General features: G+C 42.5%; 1 protein-coding gene across 1 annotated transcript; it reads right to left on the minus strand.

Annotated features, from left to right (window-relative positions):
* Positions 1–5,756: 5,756 nt before the first annotated feature.
* On the minus strand, positions 5,757–23,847 carry RND3 (Rho family GTPase 3; the record flags this gene model as incomplete). The annotated part of the gene is made up of 5 exons (XM_079709991.1): positions 5,757–6,008; positions 7,653–7,787; positions 10,694–10,803; positions 23,134–23,221; positions 23,698–23,847. The coding sequence occupies 5 exons, from the start codon at positions 23,845–23,847 to the stop codon at positions 5,757–5,759; spliced, it is 735 nt and encodes a 244-aa protein (XP_079566117.1).
* Between the last annotated feature and the right edge of the window lie 317 nt (positions 23,848–24,164).

Consider the following 24,164-nt stretch of genomic DNA (forward strand, 5'->3'; position numbering starts at 1 on the left):
ATCATCATCCAAAAGGAGTTCAAGAGAGAGTAGAGGGATTGTTTGCTAAGACTGTCCACATAAGAGGCTAGGGGGGTGAGATGCTAGTCCAGGAACTTCTGGAGACACTGAGTGAAGAGAGAGTGAAGATTTCTGACACTCACTAGGAATGGCAGGTAGGCAATTCCTAAAAGGAGTAGTTTGGGTCTGTGGTAGCAACTCCACGAGCCAAGGCCATCGACTCGTCATCTAAAGAAGTCAAATGTAATGCATGAAGGAAGAGGACAGTTTTGGTTAGCCTACCTGTGTCAGTTTCCGATTGCTTCTGTAACAAATTGCCACAGACTTAGTGGCTTAAAACAACATAGATTTATTACCTTATAGTTCTTGAGGTGAGAAGTCTATTATAGGTCTTCAGGGCTGCATTCCTTCTGGAGGCTCCAGGGAAGAATCCCTTACCTTGACCTTTCCAGCTTCCAGAGGCCAACTACATCCTTTGGCTAATGGCCCACTTCCTGTGTTCAAAGCCAGCAGCACAACATCTTCAAATTTCTTTCTCTGACCCTCTGCTGAGTCTTTCATCATGTTGCCACTGTCTGACTCTGAGTCCTCCTGCATCCCTCTCACAAAGATTAGTAATTACCTGGAGCCCACCTGGATAAGCTAAAACAATCTCCCCATCTCAAGATCTTTAACCGATCACAAAGGCAAAGCCCCTTTGATAAGGTACCAGATAAGGTAACATTCACAATTACTGGAGATTAAGAGGGAGCCATTATTTAGCCCATCATTATACCTTATGTTTGCTTGCATCTATTTGTTTATTATGCTACAGTTTTGTAGGAAGAGTCATGTTCACGGATATTATGTGCAAAGGGAAATTACTTGGCTAAGTACATGAACAAGCAGTAAGAAAAGAGGGAAGAACTATGTGCCTGGAGCTGAAGGGAACCTAAAATTTTTAACAAAGGAAATTAAGGAATGAAGGAGTCTTCTCTCACCAGCAATTTGCCGTATCTTCCACTTCTATATCATTCATGTGGAAGACTGGTAAATTGGGAGGATTTTAAAATAATAATTATAGTATTAAATATATACAATTATAGTATTTTATATGTATATATATATATATATATATATATATTTTTTTTTTTTTTTAATTTTTGGCTGCATTGGGTCCTTGATTCTGCGGCGGACTCTCTCCAGTTGTGGTGAGCCGGGGCCACCCTTCGCTGCGGTGTGCGGGCTTCTCACTGAGGTGGCTTCTCTTGCTGAGGAGCAGAGGCTCCAGGCACGCGGGCCTCAGCGGTTGTGGCACGTGGGCTCAGTAGCTGTGGCTTGCGGGCTCTAGAGTGCAGGCTCAGCAGTTGTGGCGCACAGGCTCAGCCGCTCCACAGCGTGTGGGATCCTCCCGGACCAGGGCTCGAACCCGTGTCCCCTGCATTAGCAGGCGGACTTCTAACCACTGCGCCACCAGGGAAGTCCCTATATTTTATACTGTAATAATATTATAATACAGTTGACCTTTGAACAGCGTGGAGGGTGGAGCTCCCATCCTTGGTTCAGTTGAAAAATCAAATACAACTCATAGTTGGCTCTCGACATCCACGGCTCCCCCATACCTGTGGTTCCATATCCTTGGATTCAACCAACCATGGATTGTATAGTAATGTAGTCCCCTTTTGGACTTCCAACCAAGCACAAAGATCTGAAGTCCTTATACAAATTCTACATTGATGATGGGCATCCATCATTCACATTCACATTGCTCTTCCATAGTCACTGTAAATGGACCTCAGCCATTAGGATGCACTTGAAAATTCCTTTTGCACCACCATATCATAGCATTATAAGTGTGGTGTAACGTGTGGCTATTTCATTGGTACCTGGATACATATTGGAATGTTTTCCACCAGCCACTATCTATGACTCAGTTAATATCCATGGAGGTCTCACCTGGACATGGTGCATCATGGTTTGTTTGTGACTGTCTCTCTCTAATCTATTATAAACTCCCTGGAACAGAGATTTTGCTTTGGTCATGATTATGGGCCAAGCCTAGAAATGTGGCAGGCAAATAGTAGGCACTCAATAAATATGTGGCCAATGAAAGGACAAAAATAAAAACTAGGAGATTTAGAACAGAATGCTAATGTCAAAATAACCCATAAAAAAGGACATGCAGCTTTAAGAGTTTCAGGAGTCATAACGGATGAGGCGATTCTTTTTTTATTCCTTCTAATACAAAATAACTCCCTGGGTTATTTCTAAATTTGCAGTTAAGGCACATTTAGAAATAACCAGAATCTTCTAAGCAGCTATTCCTGTTCCTGAAAAAGATTAATAGAAGAGAGGCACAATTAAACTCTTACTCAGAATTTGAAAATCACTTTTTGGTATTTAAAGAGGCATTAATCATGATCATTAATCAATAGAAAAGAATGTTCACAGAATGCCTAGAAGAAATGTTTGCTGAAGCAAAAAGTCAGAGGAGAAAAGGAAGGCATACATGCCTAGGGCTGAAGACCAACTTTTTTCTTTTTGGTTTAACAAATTAAAGCTGCTGGAAAAGAACAATTCACCAGAGGGAAACATTACTGTACAACCTATAAAATACCGCCAAGGTCAGCAGAAACTCAGCTGTTGGTTTTTTTCTCCTGTGTCGGTCATTGTTGAGAGACGAGTTTCTTGCAAGCCTGATTTAGATATTATGCCTAAGAAGTTACTCAACATCAAAGATTACGAAAGTACTTTTATTTCCTTTACTACATGCCGACAAGAATGAGTTACAAATATTTTCAGTAATTCTGTGCTTTTTAAAATTTTTTATAAGACTATCCATAATGTCAATGCTCTTTAACTCATTCACTTGTGCTAGATCCTCGGTTTTCCCTCTGCTTTGTGTTTCTGAGAATTATTCCCAAGCAAGTCACTGTACCTCAGACTTTGAAAGCCATTTAAAAAAAAGCAAGGATGCAGTTTTTATATGAAGGGACTTAGCTGTGTAGAAGTAGCTGAGTTTTTCTGAATAGCTGTGAGATACTCCACGTGGAGTACCTTTGGACATTTCTGTAAAACTTGTGTGTAAGTGTCTTAGCTAAAGACTGGGTTTATGGGCACCCAGGCCTCTCTTGATCCTAAGCTATTCCATGCTGACTTTATAGCTTTCAGGCCACTGGGGAAGCCTGTATTGTATTGTCCTGTGTTATTTAGAGATGCTGCTACAATAAACAAGGTCATTTTTGCTTTCCTTTTTCTTGTGCTGCTTTCCCTTAATTGTGGCAATAGCTGGGTCCTGGGTCACCTATACAATAGGCTTCTGCGAACAACAGCATGCGTTGCAAGGTGGATGCTGGTTTAGGAAGTGTGGCTTGAGGCTCCAGCAGGCAGGGTAGCAAACTAGGCTCATCATCAGAATTAAACCTGTGACCTGAGACTGCATCATACTGTTTTATTATTAAAGTGTTGAAGGAAAGTTCCACATTTTCTACAAATTAATCCTAGGCAATGTCGTGGCTCTTTTCTGTTTACGGTCAAATCCCTTAGTCTAATTACACTCCATTTCCTTCTTGGGACCTGAAATCATCATGAAAACCTTTTAGATACACAGATTTATCTTCCCCTAAGAAACTCTGACTTCTGCCAGAAATCAAAAAATTCCAAGGCCTTGGGCTTCCTTGGTGGCGCAGTGGTTGGGAGTCCGCCTGCCAATGCAGGGGACACGGGTTCGTGCCCTGGTCCAGGAGGATCCCACATGCCGTAGAGCGGCTGGGCCAGTGAGCCATGGCCGCTGAGCCTGCAGGTCTGGGAGCCTGTGCTCCGCAGCAGGAGAGACCACAACAGTGAGAGGCCCATGTACCGCAAAAAAAAAAAAAAAAATTCCAAGGCCTACTCACCCAGGAAATGTTAGGTCAGATCTTGCAATCACCTCTATTAAAGAAAACTAAACAGCTACATCAGGAAGTAGGTAATAAAAGGCAGATCACATTTAGACAAAGACATGGTTACTTTTTTATTTGAAGAAAAAAAAAGTATGTTTTAATAAATACTGCAGAAACATTGACCAAACAAACATACAAAGTGACTTCAACATTTAAAAAACTGCAACGAAAGTTCTGCTTTATAACAGTTATAACTTATTTTCTTTTTACAATATTTAAATACAGAAAGCACTTGCCAGCTATTTCGTAATACTGCCCAAAGCATAATGCTGCATCAATCAAAGCATAGCATGTTGGTAAAATATCTGTATTTCGTGGGAAATGACTGGAATGGTATTTTCTTGCAGAGACAAAACAAAGTGCTCGTAAGACACAGACTGAATGTTGTAATTACCTTAATCTCCTTCCTGCCACAATTGAATGGGAGCACAGCTTCAAACACTTCAAAAATGAAGCTTTATCATTGGAAAGAAAGCTCGTTTCAACAAGCGCCAACAATAAAAAGGTCAGATCTGGTTTCTTCTCTGAAAGAAGCTCTAAAAGTAACTGGTCAAAAAATATCTGTAAACTATTTTAAATGCTGACTCTTTTATGCAACGATAGTGATAAAGTATCAAACACGGGCCTCGGTGGAATCTGGTTAAGTGAGGTTTAGCAATCACTCTCTAGAAATACCCTAGGATAGTGTCAGGACTGATATTACATAATTTTCCTCTAAGGATTCTCGAAAGCTTGGATCAGAGGGTCCTTCTGCATCATGTTCATTGAAAGAAAGTGAAATAAACAAACAGATCATCAGATATTGCCAACTTCGGAGCTTCATCCCAAAAGAGGTTTTTTGCTTTGTACTTTTGGTATCTTAATTCCAGACGGCTTAACTCACAAACTGTGCTTTCTGCTACTATCCTTCATTCGTTATCTCTTCAGGTGAAAATAGTACCTACATTTTTTCCCCCTTGGACCATTCCTTGACGTCAAACCAAGACACCTTTTATTTGACTTTGCATTTTTATCAACGATGGCAAAAAAAAAAAAAAAAAAATCACACACCCTCTTTTCTAAACAGCACACAAAAATATCACATTGAGCACTTTACCACTTTTTAATGACAATCACAAGGATGAACAGAACCATCAGACTGAATAAAAATTGACACTTTTTTTCTAGCTGACCTATTCGATCTTGGTAGTGCTGGTCTGCATATCTTGCAAGACTGCAAAAGCCTTTCTTGAGAACCATCTCGCTCAGCTATCTTCAGGATGGCAAGATTTCAAAGCCTCACCAACTTTTCCTCTGGATATCCCATGGGTCCTGATACAATTTCCATTTTAATGATGAGCTAGGAGGAAATTAGATCACATCCTCTAGAAAACTAAATGCTAAGGTCACAGTGCCAGTTCCCCAATGAGGACGGTGTATTAATATATACTTTTTGTAAAGGAGATTAAAACACTTAAAAATTAAATCAAAGTAGAGATCCATGAATAGATTGTAACAAAGAAAACAAAAACGCAAGCACCAATCAGAGCGTGGTTTTTCTTCTTGGAGGTACTCGCATTCCTCCTCCTCACCCTCTAGCCCATCTGAATCTCTCTTTTTTGGCATATTTTTCAAGTCACACTTCAAAACTCTTCAATGAACTCACTTCTCACCGCTTGTTCTACATGCCGAACCTAAGGACAGGATTCCAAAAAGATGAGCATCCTTCCAAATGCCTCCTAAGCCTCCAGAATACGTGACTTTGGCTGTGCACTTTGCTCAGACTTCACCTTTTTTTGTTGTTGGTGGTGTTTTCCACACTAGGTTTCCTTGTCCTCATTAAAGATAACCAGAGATTCACATCACAGTGCAACTCTTGGCTTTGTCCTTTCGTAAGTCCGTAGCCACTGCGGAGAGTTCTGGTCGACTGGGCATGTGTGAAATCCGCTTTGTGGCCCTCTGCGATTTGTTCCGCTTAACGTTTTTATTTGTCTTGTTTACACATGCCAAGGTGGCCACATGAAAAATGTCTCTGACACTATTTTCTGACTGTAGAGCTGAGCATTCGATGTAAGTAGCTGCTCCGATCTGTTTGGCCATATTTGCCCCCTGAGAAGCAAAAAAAGGGCCTGTGATCAGCAATAAGTCTTTGGGGAAGTGTGTCTTCTAACACCATGAAATAATGCAGAGCAAAATGTTTCTAATGTTAACCGAATTTTCTAAGTATTCACGAAAAACAATTTTTTACATTTGAACTGCCTTATTTATTATTTCATAAATATTTGCAGCCAAGACCCAATCCTAAGATGTCCAATTATCATCACTCAGTAGACACTGCTTGACTTCCCAGAGGTGCTAAAGGCTGATCTAATGTCATTGGGTCATCAATAAACAAGGGCCATGATCATCAAATAGTTAGTATGGGTGATTCTAAGAATTACCCAGAGAATCTTACTATTGGAAGAGAGTAAAAAAGCTGAAGACCATGAATGTAAATGCTCTGGCAGGGTGATTTGGTCCCTTGGGCCTGTTCCAGCACCTCATGGGGCACTCAATTTCTCTTTTCTTGAGTGTAAATGGCACCCAAGACTAATAGACAAGCTGTACAAAAAACAGGGGTAAGAGAATTTAGAATCAATTTTGAAACATATATGATTATGTCTTAGGGACAAAATAAATTGAGGAAAGGAATAATACTGTTCTAGCATCTACAACTTACTTAGGAGACACAAAATATGTAATTTCTAAATGTGGACCAGACAGCCAGTGGACACAATAATAAGCATGTGTGCATCAAAATGACTTATTTACATAGCCAGATTTTTGTTAATTGGAATGAAGGACAAAGAAGACCACAGTATGAATGGTCAAGCGATGAATACTAAATAAAATTCTAGCTGTTTCAACATGAACTCTCTTTAGAATCTGGTTGTAAGTTTTAAGAGAATGAACTTCTGAAACCAATTCTCCTCCTTTCTAAATGTTTGAGGGAAATGCGTGCAGAAATGATGAAACTCTAAAAGACAGTTTTCTGGAGTGCTGTATTTTACTGACAATGGCCTTTTTAAAGTATTGTATTGTGTTGCTGAGTGTAAAATAAGATTAACTTTAAGAGTAATACTTTAAGCGTATTACTGATTTTGACCACATTCTCTCTTAAATCTATTTCACTTTAAACCCAGTGAGAGTTGCAGAGATACAGAGGGTTGACTATGAGCCATTGTTTCTGCACTCAAGTGATCAAATATCATGTGAGTCCCCTACCGAATGACAGAGCATTTCACATTTTAAAGGATTTTTTTCCCAAACGCGTCTTATGTATACACACACACACACACACACACAATGAATCCTTACACAGTCAACTGCTAAATAAATACTGGAAAGCTTTTTGAGAGAGTCCAGAATCAAAGTATCACCACAATTTCAGCCAAACCTTTTCCCAGATCACTTTGGTGCTCACTTGGCAGTTTTTACATTAATCTGAGCAATGGGCTGCCAGGAAGGGGCTGGGATAGTTGCTGTGAAGGCAGAGGCACAGAAACACCAGCCCTTCTCATCTGTGTTTACAGATGGTCACGACCTGGACACATGGTACTCAACTGCATCTTAGGAAAAAAAGGGGCTAGCGCCTGGCCTTGACCCCTGGGTTGAGCCTTTAGAAAAGCAGCTACTTTTTATTTTATTTACTATGAATGATTTTCCATTTCTGACATTCTAAAATCTATGTGTGCCCACTGACTACATACGTACCTGGTCATAGGACACTGGGGTCTGCCTGTGGTTTGAGAGCTCTACTAATGTACTGACATCTGTCCGAAGATCAGATTTGCAGCCGACCAAGAGCATCTTGGTGTTGGGACAAAACTCCTGGATTTCACCTTTCCACTATGGGGGGGAAAAGAAGATGAAAAATTAACAAAGTGCTGGCATCCATAAAGTGGAAAACAAGTTCTCCACTGGCAGGCATTGGAAATGGGACTCAAAAAGGACATTTAAAAGAAATTGTCACTTCAGATGCAGAAGCAAACTTGCATTTATCTTCTACGTAGACATTAAATGTTACTGCTTTTTAAAGTGGATCCATTAGGGAACCATATTCTTCTTCTGTGTGACTCATTAACTGTCCCTACTGCAAGAGACCTGTTGGGTGTTGTGAGAGAGTAAATAAGGCAATTTCTTAATTATTGTGGTATCTCTGAAAGATAAAAGTGCCTTAAGAATAATTATATATTCTAACAAGTGACTACATCCTCAGATATGTTGAGCTGGTACTTCCCAGCATGGAGGACTGGGAATAAGGCAGAGCCAGCGCAAGCACAGACGTACATTCACTAATCCCACCTAGAAAGACTGAGCAGCCACCATGTGCTGAAATCTCTACTGAGATTTCAGAGACTGGAGATGGAGTTAATAGAACAGAATGTCCTGCCTTTAAGGAGCTTCCATTGGTGTGGCTGAATCAACAAACACCATGACATTTGCAAAGGCCCATCTCAGGTTATCAGGGAGGCATCTGGTCCCATGGCTCATATGTCCTTGAGTTAGTCTTAAATTACGTAAGTTATTAATTTAGTCTACTTTGGCTAGTTGTTTCATGACTCAACAAGAACTCTTAGAACCTCCAGAAATGCCCGGCAGGGAATTCCAATTGTCCTCTTAAAGAGCAAATGGATGACTTTTTGTGGTTTCACTTCCTCAAGCTTGAGATGACCATCAGGGTGAGAGTCAGGAGCTCAGAGTGTTCACAGGAGAGCTCGGCTCAGGGGCTGAGATCGGGAGTCCGCACCTGCCTCTCCCTGCCCACATTCACAGATACGTACTCAGTGCTCTACTAAACACTGTGGTGGTTACAGAGATGACGGAGATGTAGCTGAGTCTTCTGGAAAGGAATTCACGAGAGAGTGGGGGTGATGAAGTCATGTCTATAATACTAGATAAAAGTGACATCCTGCAGGAGGTATTTAAAAGACCTCTAGAGGAGACATCTCCAGATCTAGAACTGTGGGCAATGAACTCTAGTCCAAAGTACACCCGTGGGTTGAAGGGAATAATACATACTTTCCAAAAGAGCATCATCTATCCAGCAACTCCTCCCTCCCGCCCTCCCCCTCCCTCTCCCGCCCTCCCTCCCTTCTTTCCAGCACTATTTAGAGGCGTCTATCATGTGCTAGATGACATTGGAGTAAGAACTAGAAGGTGAATTGAAAAAAAGAATAAGATCTCTCCAGCTCTAAGTCACCGTAACCTCTTTGATATTCAAGGACTTAAAGGATTCAATTAATCAAGACAAACCATAGCAGGGATTATCATGAGCCTTAAACCTCACACAAATGTAAAACACACTCATTAATATCTCTAAGGCCAAAGTCACTACACATTTGGTCTTAGCAGACAAAAGCAAAATAAAACAGGAGCGAGGCTTCTCATCATAAATTATGCATAACCCGATACTACAGCAAGTAAGAACTCCAGTAAATAAGCAGTCTCTTTTATCTACAGACAAGCAAGAGACACGTTGTTATGTTGTTCTTCAGCTGTGTGATGGCTCTGGCCTGCCCCATGTCTAGCAATTATTCACAAGCACCGAAGGCAGGAAAGGTGTATTCCTGCCAGAATCTGACAGTTGCATTATTTGTGTTAGATACAAACATTACTCAAAATTGAAAGCTAAAAAGAGTCTTTAATCTTTTAAGAAATTCATATTTCATTGAACTAACTATATTTGTCATGTTTAGTAAAGAGATGGGGTAGGGGGATGATTAACCTTCAAATCCTAATTTCTTAATGACACACAAGCCCAGCAGTCAAACATGATAGGGAAAAACAAACCAGTAAAAACACACAAAATACGAGGACACTGCCTTGCTCTTAAGCACATCCTCTGACTAAGCCTGAGCGCATGGAGGAGAAGGGGGCTCTAGGGAAGGTCTGATTCCAAAACCCCACAGCACTCAGGCCAGGACTGAGAAGTCAGCTAGAGGCTAATACACGCTGGTCCTTGGACGGGCATATGCCTTTCTCTACCTACGCGGAGGCTTAGTCCTAGGTTGGCGGAGCCCGAGGAATTCTCCCCCCGCCCCCCCCCCCAGCCTCCCCAGGACCTGTGACCCACCTGCCATAGGGTGCCTTCCTCCTGACCTCCCCTGGGTTCCATCCAGAGCTTCCTCAGTTTCCTTCCCCACCTACAGAACCTCACTACCTTTGCCTCTAGAAACTAGCTATGTGATATCATCTGTGACACGTGTACACGACTGTGTTTACTAGTATCTGACATCACCTGGTCTAATGTCTGTAAACACACCCCTATTCCTCCCCTATTTATTCTATTTCTGTTTCTAATAAATAACATCCCTACTGAAATACAGCTTCTTTACTAAAACAGCTATTACTGCATTCATTTCAATCCCTGAATTGAGGTCAAAAGTAAACCTGTAAAGTAAAGCACAAGCTACAGGGTGAATGAAGGACGGAAAGAAGGAAGACACACTTAGCAGTAACGGAGCATCAGGATTTTTAGCTGTCCCACTGCCACCCAAAGGATGAACGCAGAGGCTCTTCAAAGGGTATTTCGTTTCTTAAAATGAAATAAAATGTTGAGCAGGTTCATCATCAAAACTTGGGACACATAGGAGTGGAAACCCTGTTATAATGTGAGAGTGTCCTTTTCAGTGTTTTAGTTACAAAACATACAGCAGGGAATTAACTGCAGTGTTTGAGCTCCCAGCCAACCACATGTTTCTACTTTATATCTGGGCCAGTACTGATCTGCGTCATCACTCCCCAGCACTTGCCTTTTTCAGGACACTGTCCAGAGTCTCTGGTCTACTGATGTCAAAGCAAATCAGCACAGCATCTGAATCTGGGTAAGAGAGGGGCCGGACGTTGTCATAGTACGGAGAACCTGAGAAGAAACAAAGAAACACACGTTTTCAGATGAATATCCCCTTTGCCTGTCATGCATGAACTCTGCCCTTTTGAGTTGAATCCTTGGATGGTCACATGGCTCCCACCTCCTCTAATTCTTGGAAAAGAAAGCAAACAAAAGCCGAGTAGTACTATATTCATTTCTACTAGAAGACAAGGAAACCTCACTTGTATCTGACTTAAATTCGAGGAGAGGAGCCAGGATCTTAAGTTGAAATCTGCACAGTTCAAAGAGTAGAGCCCGAAGGCATCTAGGTGAAGGGTAGAAGCATCTGGAAGCAGATGGTCTGGAGTGCAAATCCACCTCCACCACTGCAAGACGGGGGCAGGTGGCTTCAGGTCTCTGTGCCTCCGATTCTTCACTCACGAAAGGAAGATGACAACAGTACCTACCTGGGATTCAATAAACCTGGGCAGTGCCTGTCACTTAGTAACGGATCAAGAAGTCTTAACTGTGGCTATGGCCGTGCTATTGCTATGGAAAGCAAGCACAGTCACCGGAGCTACTTCTTGGGAAAGAGCCTGATATTCAAGATCACTCTGTTAGTACAATGGAGAATGGGGGAGGGAGGAAAAGGGTGGGTTCAGCCACACAAAGAGAACCATCGTGAACCTCATCAGCACCACCCTATCTCCAAGTTACAAGTTTGTATAAGCCATGACCTTTGAGCTTGCTTACTTAAACTTATCCCCAAACTCTGTATAGACTCTCTTCCTGTTACAACCAAAAAATGTAATAAATGCCATACTGGATCCTGTCACCTTTTTACACTTTCCCATCTCTGGGAGTGACATCAAGGCATGATCCAAGGATCTGAGCCTGAGTTAAATCCAGAGTTCCCTAAAGGTTCAAGTTACCAGCCAATTAATTTAACCACAGAACCCCCTCTGGTCGTTTAGGAAATTTCTTCCATTCTTTTAAAAATCCCAAAGGATGGGCAATTGCATGAGGCCAGTTATTATAAAATGGTGTGCCTATAAAATTAAATAACAGCCTGCCATGCTATTTATTTTTTGAAAAATCATTTTCAGTATACTGACATTTCACAAGCACAACATGAAATCATTTTACTAGGAATCTATACATATATAGATATATCTATATATATATCTATATATATATCTATATATATATATATATATATATATAGATATATATATATATATATATATATATAATTTGACTCCAGAATAGAGAAAAAAAATCTAAGCCACCAGACTTTTTGAAACCCAATTTCATTTTGACATCACCTTCCATTTCTAGCAGAAAAACATGACATGTTGTCCCCTGATAAATCAAAACCTCAAAAGTCAAAGTCAGGGAAAGAGAAAGAACTAAAGAAGCTTTTCAAATAATCTTTTATATTTCTATCAAAACAAAATTTTTCAGGAGGCTGTTCTTGAGATCTCAAAATTACTGTCCGTAGTTAGGGTTCATCATCCTCTTTTCACAGGATATTGTGGGTTTCTAGCATTCACTTAGCAACCCCAGGAATGTTGTGGCCTTTTCACCAGCTGCTTTAGGGATGGAAAGTGACAACTTCAAGCCAGGTGTGTCTACCAAGCAAGAAGGAAGGGAAATGTTCTAGGAATCAGGAAGAAAAGTGTGAATAAATATAGACCAACTAAGCCAGAATCTGTCCTGAGCTACAGCAGCTCCCTGCCCACATCTGGAATCAGGACCCTGATGGAGTAGAGACCGACAACAAAAAGATACTTTCCAAAAGCTTAAAGGGTTTAAAGTTAAAAAAAAAAAAAAGCCATTTTAAATAGTAAGGCCTATAAGAATAGGCTGTTTCTGAAAGGCTGTTTTCTGAAAATGACACACTGTGGCTGCTGCCTTCTCAGCCACTCAAAAAAAAAAAAAAAATCTGAGGTTACAAGAAAAATAGTTCATTAACTTCAACATTTTTGAGAGGATCAGAAATGAGATGGCTTATCACTATACATGGATACACTGGCATTTCCATATTTGTTCTGTGAAGTTCAGACTTTCTGAATTGCAGCTTCTGTTTCCGTGTCCAAAGTCTAACCTGGACACAGCTTCTGCTGTAATTATTGGGGAATCTCTTTTTCCAAACATGGATCAGAAAATTCCAGACCATAGAGTGGAAATCCAAATACCAGACACATACACAAGGATTTCCTCCGCTCTTCCAAGTTAGCAGGAGATGACCTGACCCCAAACCTAGAAAGTCACAGTGTTCCAACAATTCAGGATGTCAGAAGCCTAACTAGGTTTCAGAGATCTCCCTTCTTGGAAATCACTCCCATTGGGAAGAAAACTATCTCGCTGTGGATATTTTCCAGTCTCCAGCAGACCTGAACTTTGGAGGACAGGCTTCTCCAGGTGCCTTATTCCTTCAGGACATAATCTTTGACTAAGATGAAAGTAAGTACACACTGCTGATCTCTGACCTAAGACTACTCTACATAACAGTGAAAACCATCTTTTCCAGACACAAAATTCAGGAAAGACAGTTGGAGAATTACAAGGGTGCTAAAATAGAGTAATTAAAATTCGAACTACTGGGAAAATCCAGAGGAATGGTTAACTTCCAAGCCACCACGTGGCTGCAGAGAAAACCCCTCCCTTTGTGTACTGGGCTTCTCTCCCCCTCCCATTTTATGGCCACAAAGGGGATGTGGCTTTGTCTTCTTCAGCCCTCTGTCACTGCTGGAGACTCCTGCTTCCTGGAATCAAGGGAACTGCCTTCTGTACTTAGTGGGTGTACCCAAATATCTGCAAAATGTAGGTACTGGCCTGACTTTTAAAATGAAGTGGAGTTTGCAACTGAAACCAAATTCTTATGGAGGTTTGATCCTGCTTTTGTTTTTATTTGGTTCAATGTTTTGAATGAAAATACATATTAAATATATATATATTAAGGTTCATGAGAAATATGCCACCTTGCTTGTTGAGGTACATAAGTAATTTTTAAGAGCTTTAACAAGATCTAATTAGGAGTGACACTTTGATCTGTCCTATTACTTTTGCTAATGAACAGCGCTTTTAGATCCACAAGTGTCCAAAGGTAGTAATAAAACTGATCTCCACATTTATTAGTTATAAGCATAATTTGCCCAACCACTAACCACAAGAGTAATTTGTCATTAAACGAACAAGACCACTTATTCATTATATATATATATATATATATATATATATATATATATATATTTTTTTTTTTTTTTTTTTTTTTTTTTTTTGCGGTGTGTGGGCCTCTCACTGCTGTGGCCTCTCCCGTTGTGGAGCACAGGCTCCGGACGCGCAGCCTCAGCGGCCATGGCTCAGGGGCCCAGCCGCTCCACGGCATGTGGGATCTTCCCGGACCGGGGCACGAACCCGTGTCCCCTGAATCGGCAGGTGGACTCCCAACCACTGCGCCACCAGGGACACCCCATTATATTTTTTGATAGGGCATGGTTAAAACTTTGAATAGAAAAATCCATGGTCTGTATTTTTTCAGAGTAAAAAAAGAAAACTGATAGAGAATGATAAAAGAACTGTCCTCCCAGGAAGAATCTAACAATCCATCGGCTAAGCACGACCTTCGGGCAGGGTGTGGGAGGGTGTGGGACCCGGGGTGGTGGTGGGGAGGGTGAATCCAGTGTAACTTGCAAGTGTTTACTCTGCATTTAAGCGCTTGGAATTCTTGCCTATAAAGCCCAAGCTACCGCACAAAGCAAGGAAGCAAAGCAAAGCTTGAGGGTGCATGGTGTGAACACAGGCATGCGGGGCTAACTTGTCACCCAAGAAAAAATAAAGAGGAATTCCAGGAATGCCCCTATGAAGTGAAAAGCAATACAGGGAGGGAGAAGTGACACCAAAGGAAGAAGCAGAAAGCAAGTCGATGAGACAGGAACAGTACCTGCCCCTCACTCCTCCATCCCTCCAGAAAAGCCTTACAGCATTCTGTTAAGTCAAACAGTAAAATATTAACTTCTACAGATTTTTTTAAAGATGCATGTGAAAAGCTTCCAAGGTAACTATAGAACTAACCACAAGGCAAGAAAGAACACTGAATAATTGTGTATTATGTAGAAAAGAACTGAACTTTAACTGCAGTATCTAGTAGGTACTGACATACATATAGTATGTACTCTAGTACCCAAGAAAGTACTAGATCTAAAGTCAGTTAGTCTAGGTACTGAGCTTTGCTTGTCAAATAAAACTTTCTCACCATGTGGAATAGGCTTTCTTGCACATGGTAGTTCTCAGATGCAGCATTTCTCTTATACTTTGTGTAACTTTAAGCACCCAGCACTATTCCAAGGTCCTTTCTATTTAACCATCAGATCATCAAAAGGAAAATTTCAAGAAGTTCCACACTGTAAAGAAACGATGACACCACATATGCAAAATGTGTGCTCCCAAACCCCACAAAGAACAAGCTTTGCTTGGGTGGAGACTGGAATAGTGCCGTGTGAGGTTCTTTGAGTCCTTTGAGTTTGGCAAACATCAGCAAAGTTCCAAAAGGCTTCTGAAACTGTTCAGGTCTACCCATCTTTGTCTTCAAGATCATTAATTCTGTGTGAGAGCAGTCTTTCCAGCCCAAGAATGGTCACAAAGTGCCTCACCCAGAAACTACTTCTGCAGACACATACCTGTCTGCTTAAGTCATCTCTTCACAAAGACAGAGAACACACCATATATGTACATAATTAAATGTAAGAAGATTCATGCCCAAAAGGGAGGCTTTGGGGAACCTTTTGCAAAACGAGTTCAAACACTGGGAGGCTTTACAGGAACTTCAGAACTGAAAACTCTAGTTGACTATTTCATAAATACAACTTCTTTTACTTGAACCTTAAATTGAACAACTTCTCTTTCTCCCATAAGAAATTCCTACCTAGAACAATAAAATCAGGGATACTGCATATTTTGGGGAGAGAAAATATATTAACTTTTGGTATTTTTAGTGATCACCAAGAGAACACCTGTACCCAACAGCAGTTACCATGTGGATGATCTGCCCAGTTATTACAAGATTCCATTTCGTCATGCCATCTCCACTCAGAGTGAAAGCTCCAAATCAGCAATCATCTCAGGAATGTGAATCAAGTCCAGGCAGAACTTCGGGTCTGGCTCAGTATAAGACTGTTGAACTCTTTTTCCAAGCAGTCTGCACTACAGGCACCAGGCCCTCAAATATGCAACAAGTATTGCCAAGAAGGATATTTTATTTGTTTCTTCTATAGGTTCAGCTTAACAGAAATTATAAACAGATTTTATGAAAATTTGGGGGCATTTCTCTGTTGCTACTAAGAAAAGAATCAGTATTTTCAATTTCCGGGAACAATGCAGATACGTAGTTGTACAGAAAGTCAAAGAGGTAGAAATAAGACTATTTTTGAGCTTTAAATAAAGGTTTAGGGTTAAACTCCCAATCTTACTGAGATACTTTAAAAATATAAGAATCAAAACATTTTACTTAAAGTGGAACTATAGTAAGTCACAGAATTTCAGGGATAAGAGTAGACATGTATACATCTAAAAAAATTACATTATCATTCAGTAATAACCCATGAGTGAATCTGCCCTGCCACATACTATGTCATCAGGCTCATGTTTCAAAGCTAATGTGCACAACACCTGGTTGGACTTCTGAGGCAGCTTACGTTCATGCCAGTGAAATTTCTGTTATGTCAAGGGGGTCTCTGAGTAAAGCTGGCAATATAGAGTAACTGAGGAGACATTTAAAGGGCATCAGAAAATGGTTGAGACACAAGTAATTCATTTGGCATGGACCACCAGACACCATGAGCTAGTTGGAGGAACTATTGGTCCTTGGTGTCACATCTACATGCAAAAGAACTGGATTAATGAGAAAACATCTGGTTATTTCAGGTGGCATCAGAATGATCAATCTGGATGCCTCACTGAAAATGTGCAACTTAGCAAGAAACCAGATTGGAAAAAACCTGGCACTAAATGGGGTTTAAATTAAAGAGAGACAAAGAGAGACAGAGATCTAGACACAGATATAAACTTAGAAAGGGAATTTATATCTTCCTCCTTTTTTTGATCTACAGTTTCAATGGAAATCATTGCACAGTGGACAATTCTCCAAATGCAGTTTTATGTATTTCTTCCTAGAAATCACTATCCAAACTCAGGGCTGTTTTGCCTTTAACCCACATCTCTTACAGAGTTTCAGGGAGAAAACTCAAGAGTTGAACCTGGCTTTGGAACTGTAAGCTCCTAGAGCTCATTACTACCTTACGATCTAACTGGTTTTGTGCAATTTTGCCCTTGATATTCACAACACAAGCACCCATGCTTCTTTGGCTTCTTCTTAAATTCTTGCTCTCCCCCTTTCTCTAACAAGGTTAAGTTAAAATTCTTCAACTTTCAGAATCTTGTTCTCCCTGAGAGTCATTCAACGTAAGCATGTTTCCAAGTGGGAGGGATGTTAAAGAGTTCTTAAGAACTGAGTCAACTTCGAGAGATGAGGAAGAAATTGTGGTGGGCTTCGATGAGTCACAAGTCAGGGGGCTTGGGCTGGGCCTGCAGCCTTCAACAGTTTTTTTGGATCTTCTTGCTAAGTGAATCCAGCTTTAGAACCTCCAGGCCCAGCCTCCTATAAACAAGTACTAGACAGTGAGTTCCTTGAGGGCAGGCACTGTCCTAGCCAGGCTTGTCCCTTCTCCCACAGCCTTTAGCAGAGTTCATGCACACCGAATGCCCTAAAAAATGTTTACTGGTTTCAATCATTTCTATAAGTCTTGCCTTGATGTTTTAATTTACATCTTAAATCACAAAAAAGGGACGAGTGATCCTTTTGATGCTGCTTTTCTGGATTAATTATTTACTAACCTCCACATTGCTGAAACATTTCCATCCCTGTTAAGGAATATTTCAAGAGTGCTTGTCACTGAGACTATTCTTCAAACCTGATGTATGATCTATAAATATAACAATATATTGATAGGTAGACTTATGGCTATAGAGGAGTTTGTCCTCAAAGTCAGGCCATGAGTAATTAAGATTTTCCTCTCTTCTCTAAGAATACTACATCCTCTGTTAATACTGCTAAAAACGAGTACAGGAAGTGCTAACTTTAGCACTCGTGGCCTAAAAGAACCTTGTATCAGGACAGGATTCAAAAGAATGTTTATGAGGCAACAGCATAGTTATTGTGGGCGAATATTAGCAGCTGAATTGAGTATTTTGAAACTAACAATATGCCTTAAATAAAATGTGCATTAACTTGCCCTAGTTAAAAGCTGAAATGAATGATTATTACTCCCTAAATCACATGTGCTGAAATTAAACTGCAATCAAATCACTTAGGAAAAGATATGGTGATCCTTAAATGACAAAGTTTCTATTATTAGTAGACACTGGCTTCATGCTACAAATTGCCTCTATGCTTGGCAAATCTGGCAGATTCTGAAGCACAAGACTACTTTGGTCTCACTTATCACTTCAAAATGTTGAAACCATTACCCATTGTTTTGCAGAAACTCACTGAGTGAATTTGAAAAATCAACAGGAGCATTTCTGCAACTTTTAATCAAAATGCTCATCTTATTATCAATGAAAGGGAATAGGAAATATTTCTCATTAAAATCAAGAAATCATAGAACTGCATCCAAAGCCTACCTTTTAGAGGTAGTCAAAACTCCTCCCTTTTAGAAGAGTCACAGTGCCGTTATTTATAAGAGGGTTTTGTTTCCTTTTTTTTTTTTAAATTTTTATTGGAGTGTAGTTGATTTATAATGCTGTGTTAGTTTCAGGTGTACAGCAAAGTGAACAAGTTGCATATATACATATACACACTCTTTTAGAGTCTTTTCCCATATAGGCCATTACAGAGTATTGAGTAGAGTTCCCTGTGCTATACAGTAGGTCCTTGTTGATTATCTATTTTATATATAGTAGTGTGTATAGATCAATCCCAATCTCCCAATTTATCCCTCCCCATCCCACTTTCCCCCACGTAACCATAAGTTTGTTTTCTACATCTGTGACTCTATTTCTGCTTTGTAAATAAGTTCATTTGTACCATTTTTTTAGATTACACACATACATGATATCATATGATATTTGTCTATCTCTGTCTGACTTCACTCAGTATGACAATCTCTAGGTCCATGCATGTTGCTGCAAATGGCATTATTTCGTTCTTTTTTATGGCTGAGTAATATTCCATTGTATACATGTACATCTTCTTTATCCATTCCACTGTTGATGGACTCTTAGGTTGTTTCCATGTCCTGGCTATGGTAAACAGTGCTGCAATGAACATTGGGGTGCATGTATCTTTTCAAACTGTTTCCTTTTCGGGGGGCTGGAATAACTTTAAGCAGCCATAAGAAATCGACTGGCAAAGTGCCATTTGTGGCTGCTTCTTTAATTGGTGTGTGCCTTGGGGGCGGCGGGAAAAGTTTCCTGCCTGAGGATCTAGAAGATCTATCAGCATTAGGGATGCCTAACAAGGGAAATCCACAGCAATCAGATGGAAAGGGCACTTGGGCTCAAGAATCTGACAAAATTGGCTCATCATAGGTTGCATGTGAGCTACACTAAGTGGGGAGAGCTTCCTTCCCCCCACTCTCTGCCTTACCTGGACTGTATGTGTCTTAGGGGCAGGACCATATTTTAATGAACTCTGTATCTCTAAGGCCTGAGAGAAGCCCTGCACATAGTAGGCGCAGAAAGGAAGAGGGAAAGAGAGAGAGAGAAAATGAGACTATACATTACTGTGCCTCAGAAAGTAGGGAATGAATTATCTTTTCTCTTGGTGCAACGAGGCCCCACAAATCCTAATTCCACTTGATGTTCTTTCCTACACCCAGCAGAGTTCTGCCTGTACATAATCGTATGCTGCTGGGGGGAAAAGGAGACCCCCTTATGAGAAGCTGTCCAAGTACAGAAACCGGATATGAGAACAGCTTCCATCTCCTAATGTCTGCTAGGAGGCTAAGCAGGATGTGAATGCCATTCAAAGGACAAAGTTTATGCCATCTCTCTCCCTATGTAGGAGAAGTTACATGCCTCATTTTCCCTCTAACTTTCACATAGTTCTAGAAGGGGAAAAAGCAATCTGACATTTAGGACTTTAGACACTTGGCTTGGATCTCTTCTCCAGAGTTAAACTGATAGCAGTTGGAAAAAATAAATGTATCAAGAGGCATCAGGCATACACAATTATTTTCACAACCCAAACTAAATAAATGTCTTAGTGGGCAAAGAAAATGTCAAATGTTTGTCAACAAATAATCCTGTTCAGAAATTTGCCATGAAAAGCTTGAGATGAAATGAAAAACGGTTAAAGATACTTGAAATGATTAGTTGCTGATGCAACAGTTCTTGCTAGATGTATTTCACTCATTTTTGGTGGAAACAGTCTATTCCTAGAATCCAGGCAATGCTTCATGACTGTGTTTAATTAACTCACATTTCGCCTCACAAACAACAGAATGGGATTCTAAATAATACCTTTATGCCTTTTTTCCATTATGTATAAAACTCAATCTAAATTTGGACTAAGATTTCATTACTGGATAATTTTGCTGTGTGATATTTTCTTAATCACAGTCTTTTCAAACCTTTATATTTGAGTTAAATATGCATAGGTTTTGTTTCATTAAACAAAAATAGAAGTGATTATTTCACTACAGACTTCATTTCAGGTGATTATCTTTAATTTGATGAAAGGCAATATTTATAAAGCTGCCATTCTTTGTGCACAGGTAATTCAGTGGTAATAAATGTCAGGGAATCTCATCTCCTTGGAAACGATGCATATGATTATTCATTTGTTCATTCAACAGATTTTATTGGGTGACTACTGTGTGCAAGGCATGATGCTATGTGTGCAGAGACCACAAACTGTAGTTTGGATTAAATACTTGAAATTATATGAAGTGATATTTATCTGCACATGTGAAGCAGAGCCTCCAACTATAAACTGCCCACATTTTGTTTTCTAGGCTTTGTTAAACATGTGCCTTTTCTCTTCTTTCAAAAAAAAAAAAAAGTCAATTTGGCTCTTTGGGCACCTAATTTAAAATCTCCATTGGTGGTCCTGTGACTGTTGAAGCTTGAGATGGGATGCACAACCCAATATTCCTATAAGCCCACCCATGCCCCCTCCCTGCCCAAATGTGTCTCCTTCGTCAATCCACCAGAAAGCAGTGGCTCTGTTCAGAGCCTGGCTTGCTTTGTAGGTCGTGAAAACTGCAGGATGGGATGGTAGATCCACTGGGGCTAAGAGCTGAAGCCAACCAACATCCCTGGAAACAAAAAGACTTGCCTGTCTGGTGATCTAAAGCCAAGAAGTATACAGCTGGGAGAGATCCTGCACATTATGTGGTTCTGTGTCCTTTTTTTTTTAGATGATGAAATGAGACTCAGGGAGGTAGAGAATCTGCATACAGAAGTCTGTGGTAACCAGTAGCTAAATCTAAACATAGCTTTGTATCAACGACTGGATCAGACTCACAGACCCCATACCTAAATAATTCTTATCACGCATTAGGTCTAAACAGGCTGGGGGAGGGGGCTGAGAATCGGTGTTAATTATTGGTACCATACCAGCTGTCCTGCCCACTAGGCGTAACAAATACCATGATATGTCTGGGAATTTGAGCCCATTAAGTGCTAGGCTGTGTACAAATCTGATGATGGAAACTACTGAAATGAGAAAATACTAGAATTCCGTCTATCACCACCTTCCCTATAGTTTCGAGTGTGCAATCCTCAGTACAAAACACGGTGAGGTCCCGGTTCTGCTACCCTTGGCGAGGCTCCAGGAAGAGCCTGACTCTCCAGGGAGAAACAAAATCTGCATATCTTACGGCAGCCCTCCGAGCATCTGGCACCAACCGTGAGAGGCGCTCGAGCGAGACTTCTCACTTGCCTTTGTGCCGGCACTGCCTCCGGCGACCCTGTCAGTCAAGGTCTCTTCCTTGTGCTCTCTAATCTCCTGCGTCCCTCGGGGGCTACAGAGGTTAAAGTCGGGGGCTGTGGGAAGCTCGCACAGCCCAGAAGCACCTCCACGAGGCCACTCCCAACTGAGCGCAGGTTCACCTCGCGGGCCTCCCCGCTCAACAGCAAAGCCTGCGTGCTGGCACTCGCGTGCTTCTCCTCCCTAGTTTCACCCGGGATTTGGCTCGGTTCACCCGCGGCAGCCCAGCTCCCTGATAAACTCCCAGACCTAAGCTCAGGGGCCTTCACCCGGCCTTCCCACTGGCTCGTCCTCCTCCTCCAGAGGCTACGCCCTTCCTGGGAATGGCACCCCGCCGCCAGGCACCGCAGGCTGGGGCGGCGGGTGCCTGGCTTCCAGCCGGAGGTTCCCGGGGATGCTCCCGCCCCCACCGCGCCTGGCCCAGCCCGAACCCCTAACGGCCGCGCGGGGAAGCCTTCCCCTCCGCGCTGTAACCGGCCCTCCCTTCCATCGCGCGCCAGGTTGGTGGGTGGGCCCGTGGGAAGGCGATAACCCGGCCTTGAACCCCAGACCCTTGAAAATAATTCACCATACCAATAATTCAACTGGACGGGAAGGTCAAAGGCGAATAGGACGGCCCGCCTTGTAGACTGGAGGAGGGTGATGCAATGGGTCAGGAGGGAATGGCGTGGGCCGGGGGACACCAAGTGATCACGGGGGTGGGGGAGGCTCGGATCTGCCGGTCGGCACCGAAGCGGCGCGGGCGGCCGGCCGGCAGCTCGGAGAGGAGGCCCGGCGACCGCCCCGCCGGGTGCTGCCCGCGCCGCCAGCGCATTCCAAGCAGTAGGCGTCACGAGCGCCGCGGCTGCTTGCGCTCACTTTACTCTCTCCCCAAGCGCGGAATCCGCCAGTAACTGCGTTGCTTTGGGGATTTTCTCCCACCTCCCACCACCCTCTCCGCGCTCCCCGCCTACACACCAAGCAGCACGTTAGATCCTGGAGGGGCGCGCTCGCATCCGAGAGCCAGTTGATTCCAAGGCGGCACACGCATGCCCCTAACATTTGGCCTTCCTGGCCGCCCCGAGACGACTCGGGCACAGCTCCGCGGCCACCCGGCTACAAGCATTTTCTACCACTGGGTCACCCCTCGGGCAAAGAGCGCCCTTCTCTTCCCACAGCTTTCCCCCGACCCAATGTCGTTCCCCCACCCCCACTCAGAAGGGACACAATTTTCACCCAGCAGGGAATCCCTCGTAAGAAGCAAAGTTAAAGGAGCGGCGCAGAGCGAGCGCTGGTGGCGCGCTGGCCCGTGCTGAGAGCGTGCCAGGCGCGGAGTCCCGCTACCCGCCGCGCACCCCTGAGCGGCTGGAAACCCGCCCGAGCGCCACGCGGTCCGATGACTCTCTTACCCGAAGTGTCCCACAGGCTCAACTCTATTCTTTGTGTGTCGATTTCAAAACTGGCCGTGTAATTCTCAAACACCGTAGGGACGTAATTCTGGACAAGATGGACAGGGGAAAAAAAGAGGGCAAAGAGGTTATCTTAAAATGCACGACACCCGCAGAACACCCTCTGATAATCGCCTCCCAACTCTCCAACTGAAAAACGAAACCCCAAAACCCGCACCCACCAGATCTCACACTGAACACGCGGACCCTTTCCGAAACCCCTAACTTCCCTCTCGCCCCACCCGGATCCTCCAAGACCCGAGGATCCAAATCTCCCAACCCCAGATTCTGCACACAGGACCGCACAAGTTTCAGAAGCTAGCAGCAGAGCGTGCAGGCGCATCCCAACCCCTCAACGCTTCCAGCCCACTTTCCCTTTCCGGGCAAAGGGAAAGTAGTAAATGGTGAGAAAGACGGGCGAAAAAAAGAAAAACGGGTGAAGGGGGGAAAGTCAGGGGACACCCACCTCGACGCGGGGATCCCCGGGCCGCCCCCCTCCTCGCAGCCCCGGCGGGCCACACTCACCTCGGGAAAGCAGTCTTTGGCGAAGACGTGCAGCAGCGCGGTTTTCCCACACTGACTGTCTCCCACCACTACTATCTTGCATTTCACGTTCTGATTAGGATCCATGATAGATTTACTGGATAATTTCTGGCTGGCTCTTCTCTCCTTCATTGATCTTGCCTTATTTTCGCTCGAAACAGAAATTTTCACTTAAGAGGAAAATATATATATATTTCTTTTTCTATAAAAAGCAGATATATAAAAATAAATCGCAAGGCTGGTGGGAACCCCTGAAGCGCCGCGCAGACGAGGAGAGCTAGAGGAGCAGGCTCATTCCTCTCCTCCGACAAGTTTTATGCCTGACTCCGCACGGCGCTTCCCAAGTCCAATTCCGATCCGACTGCTTTGTTTCACGCTCTCTGCGCGGCTTTATACGCCCGGCCTTCCAATCCTCTTTCTCAATGAGAGAAGGAAACTGATCCGCCTCC

Source organism: Hyperoodon ampullatus, assembly GCF_949752795.1.
Source record: "Hyperoodon ampullatus genome assembly, chromosome: 8".
In the NCBI taxonomy this organism is placed as follows: Eukaryota; Metazoa; Chordata; class Mammalia; order Artiodactyla; family Ziphiidae; genus Hyperoodon; species Hyperoodon ampullatus.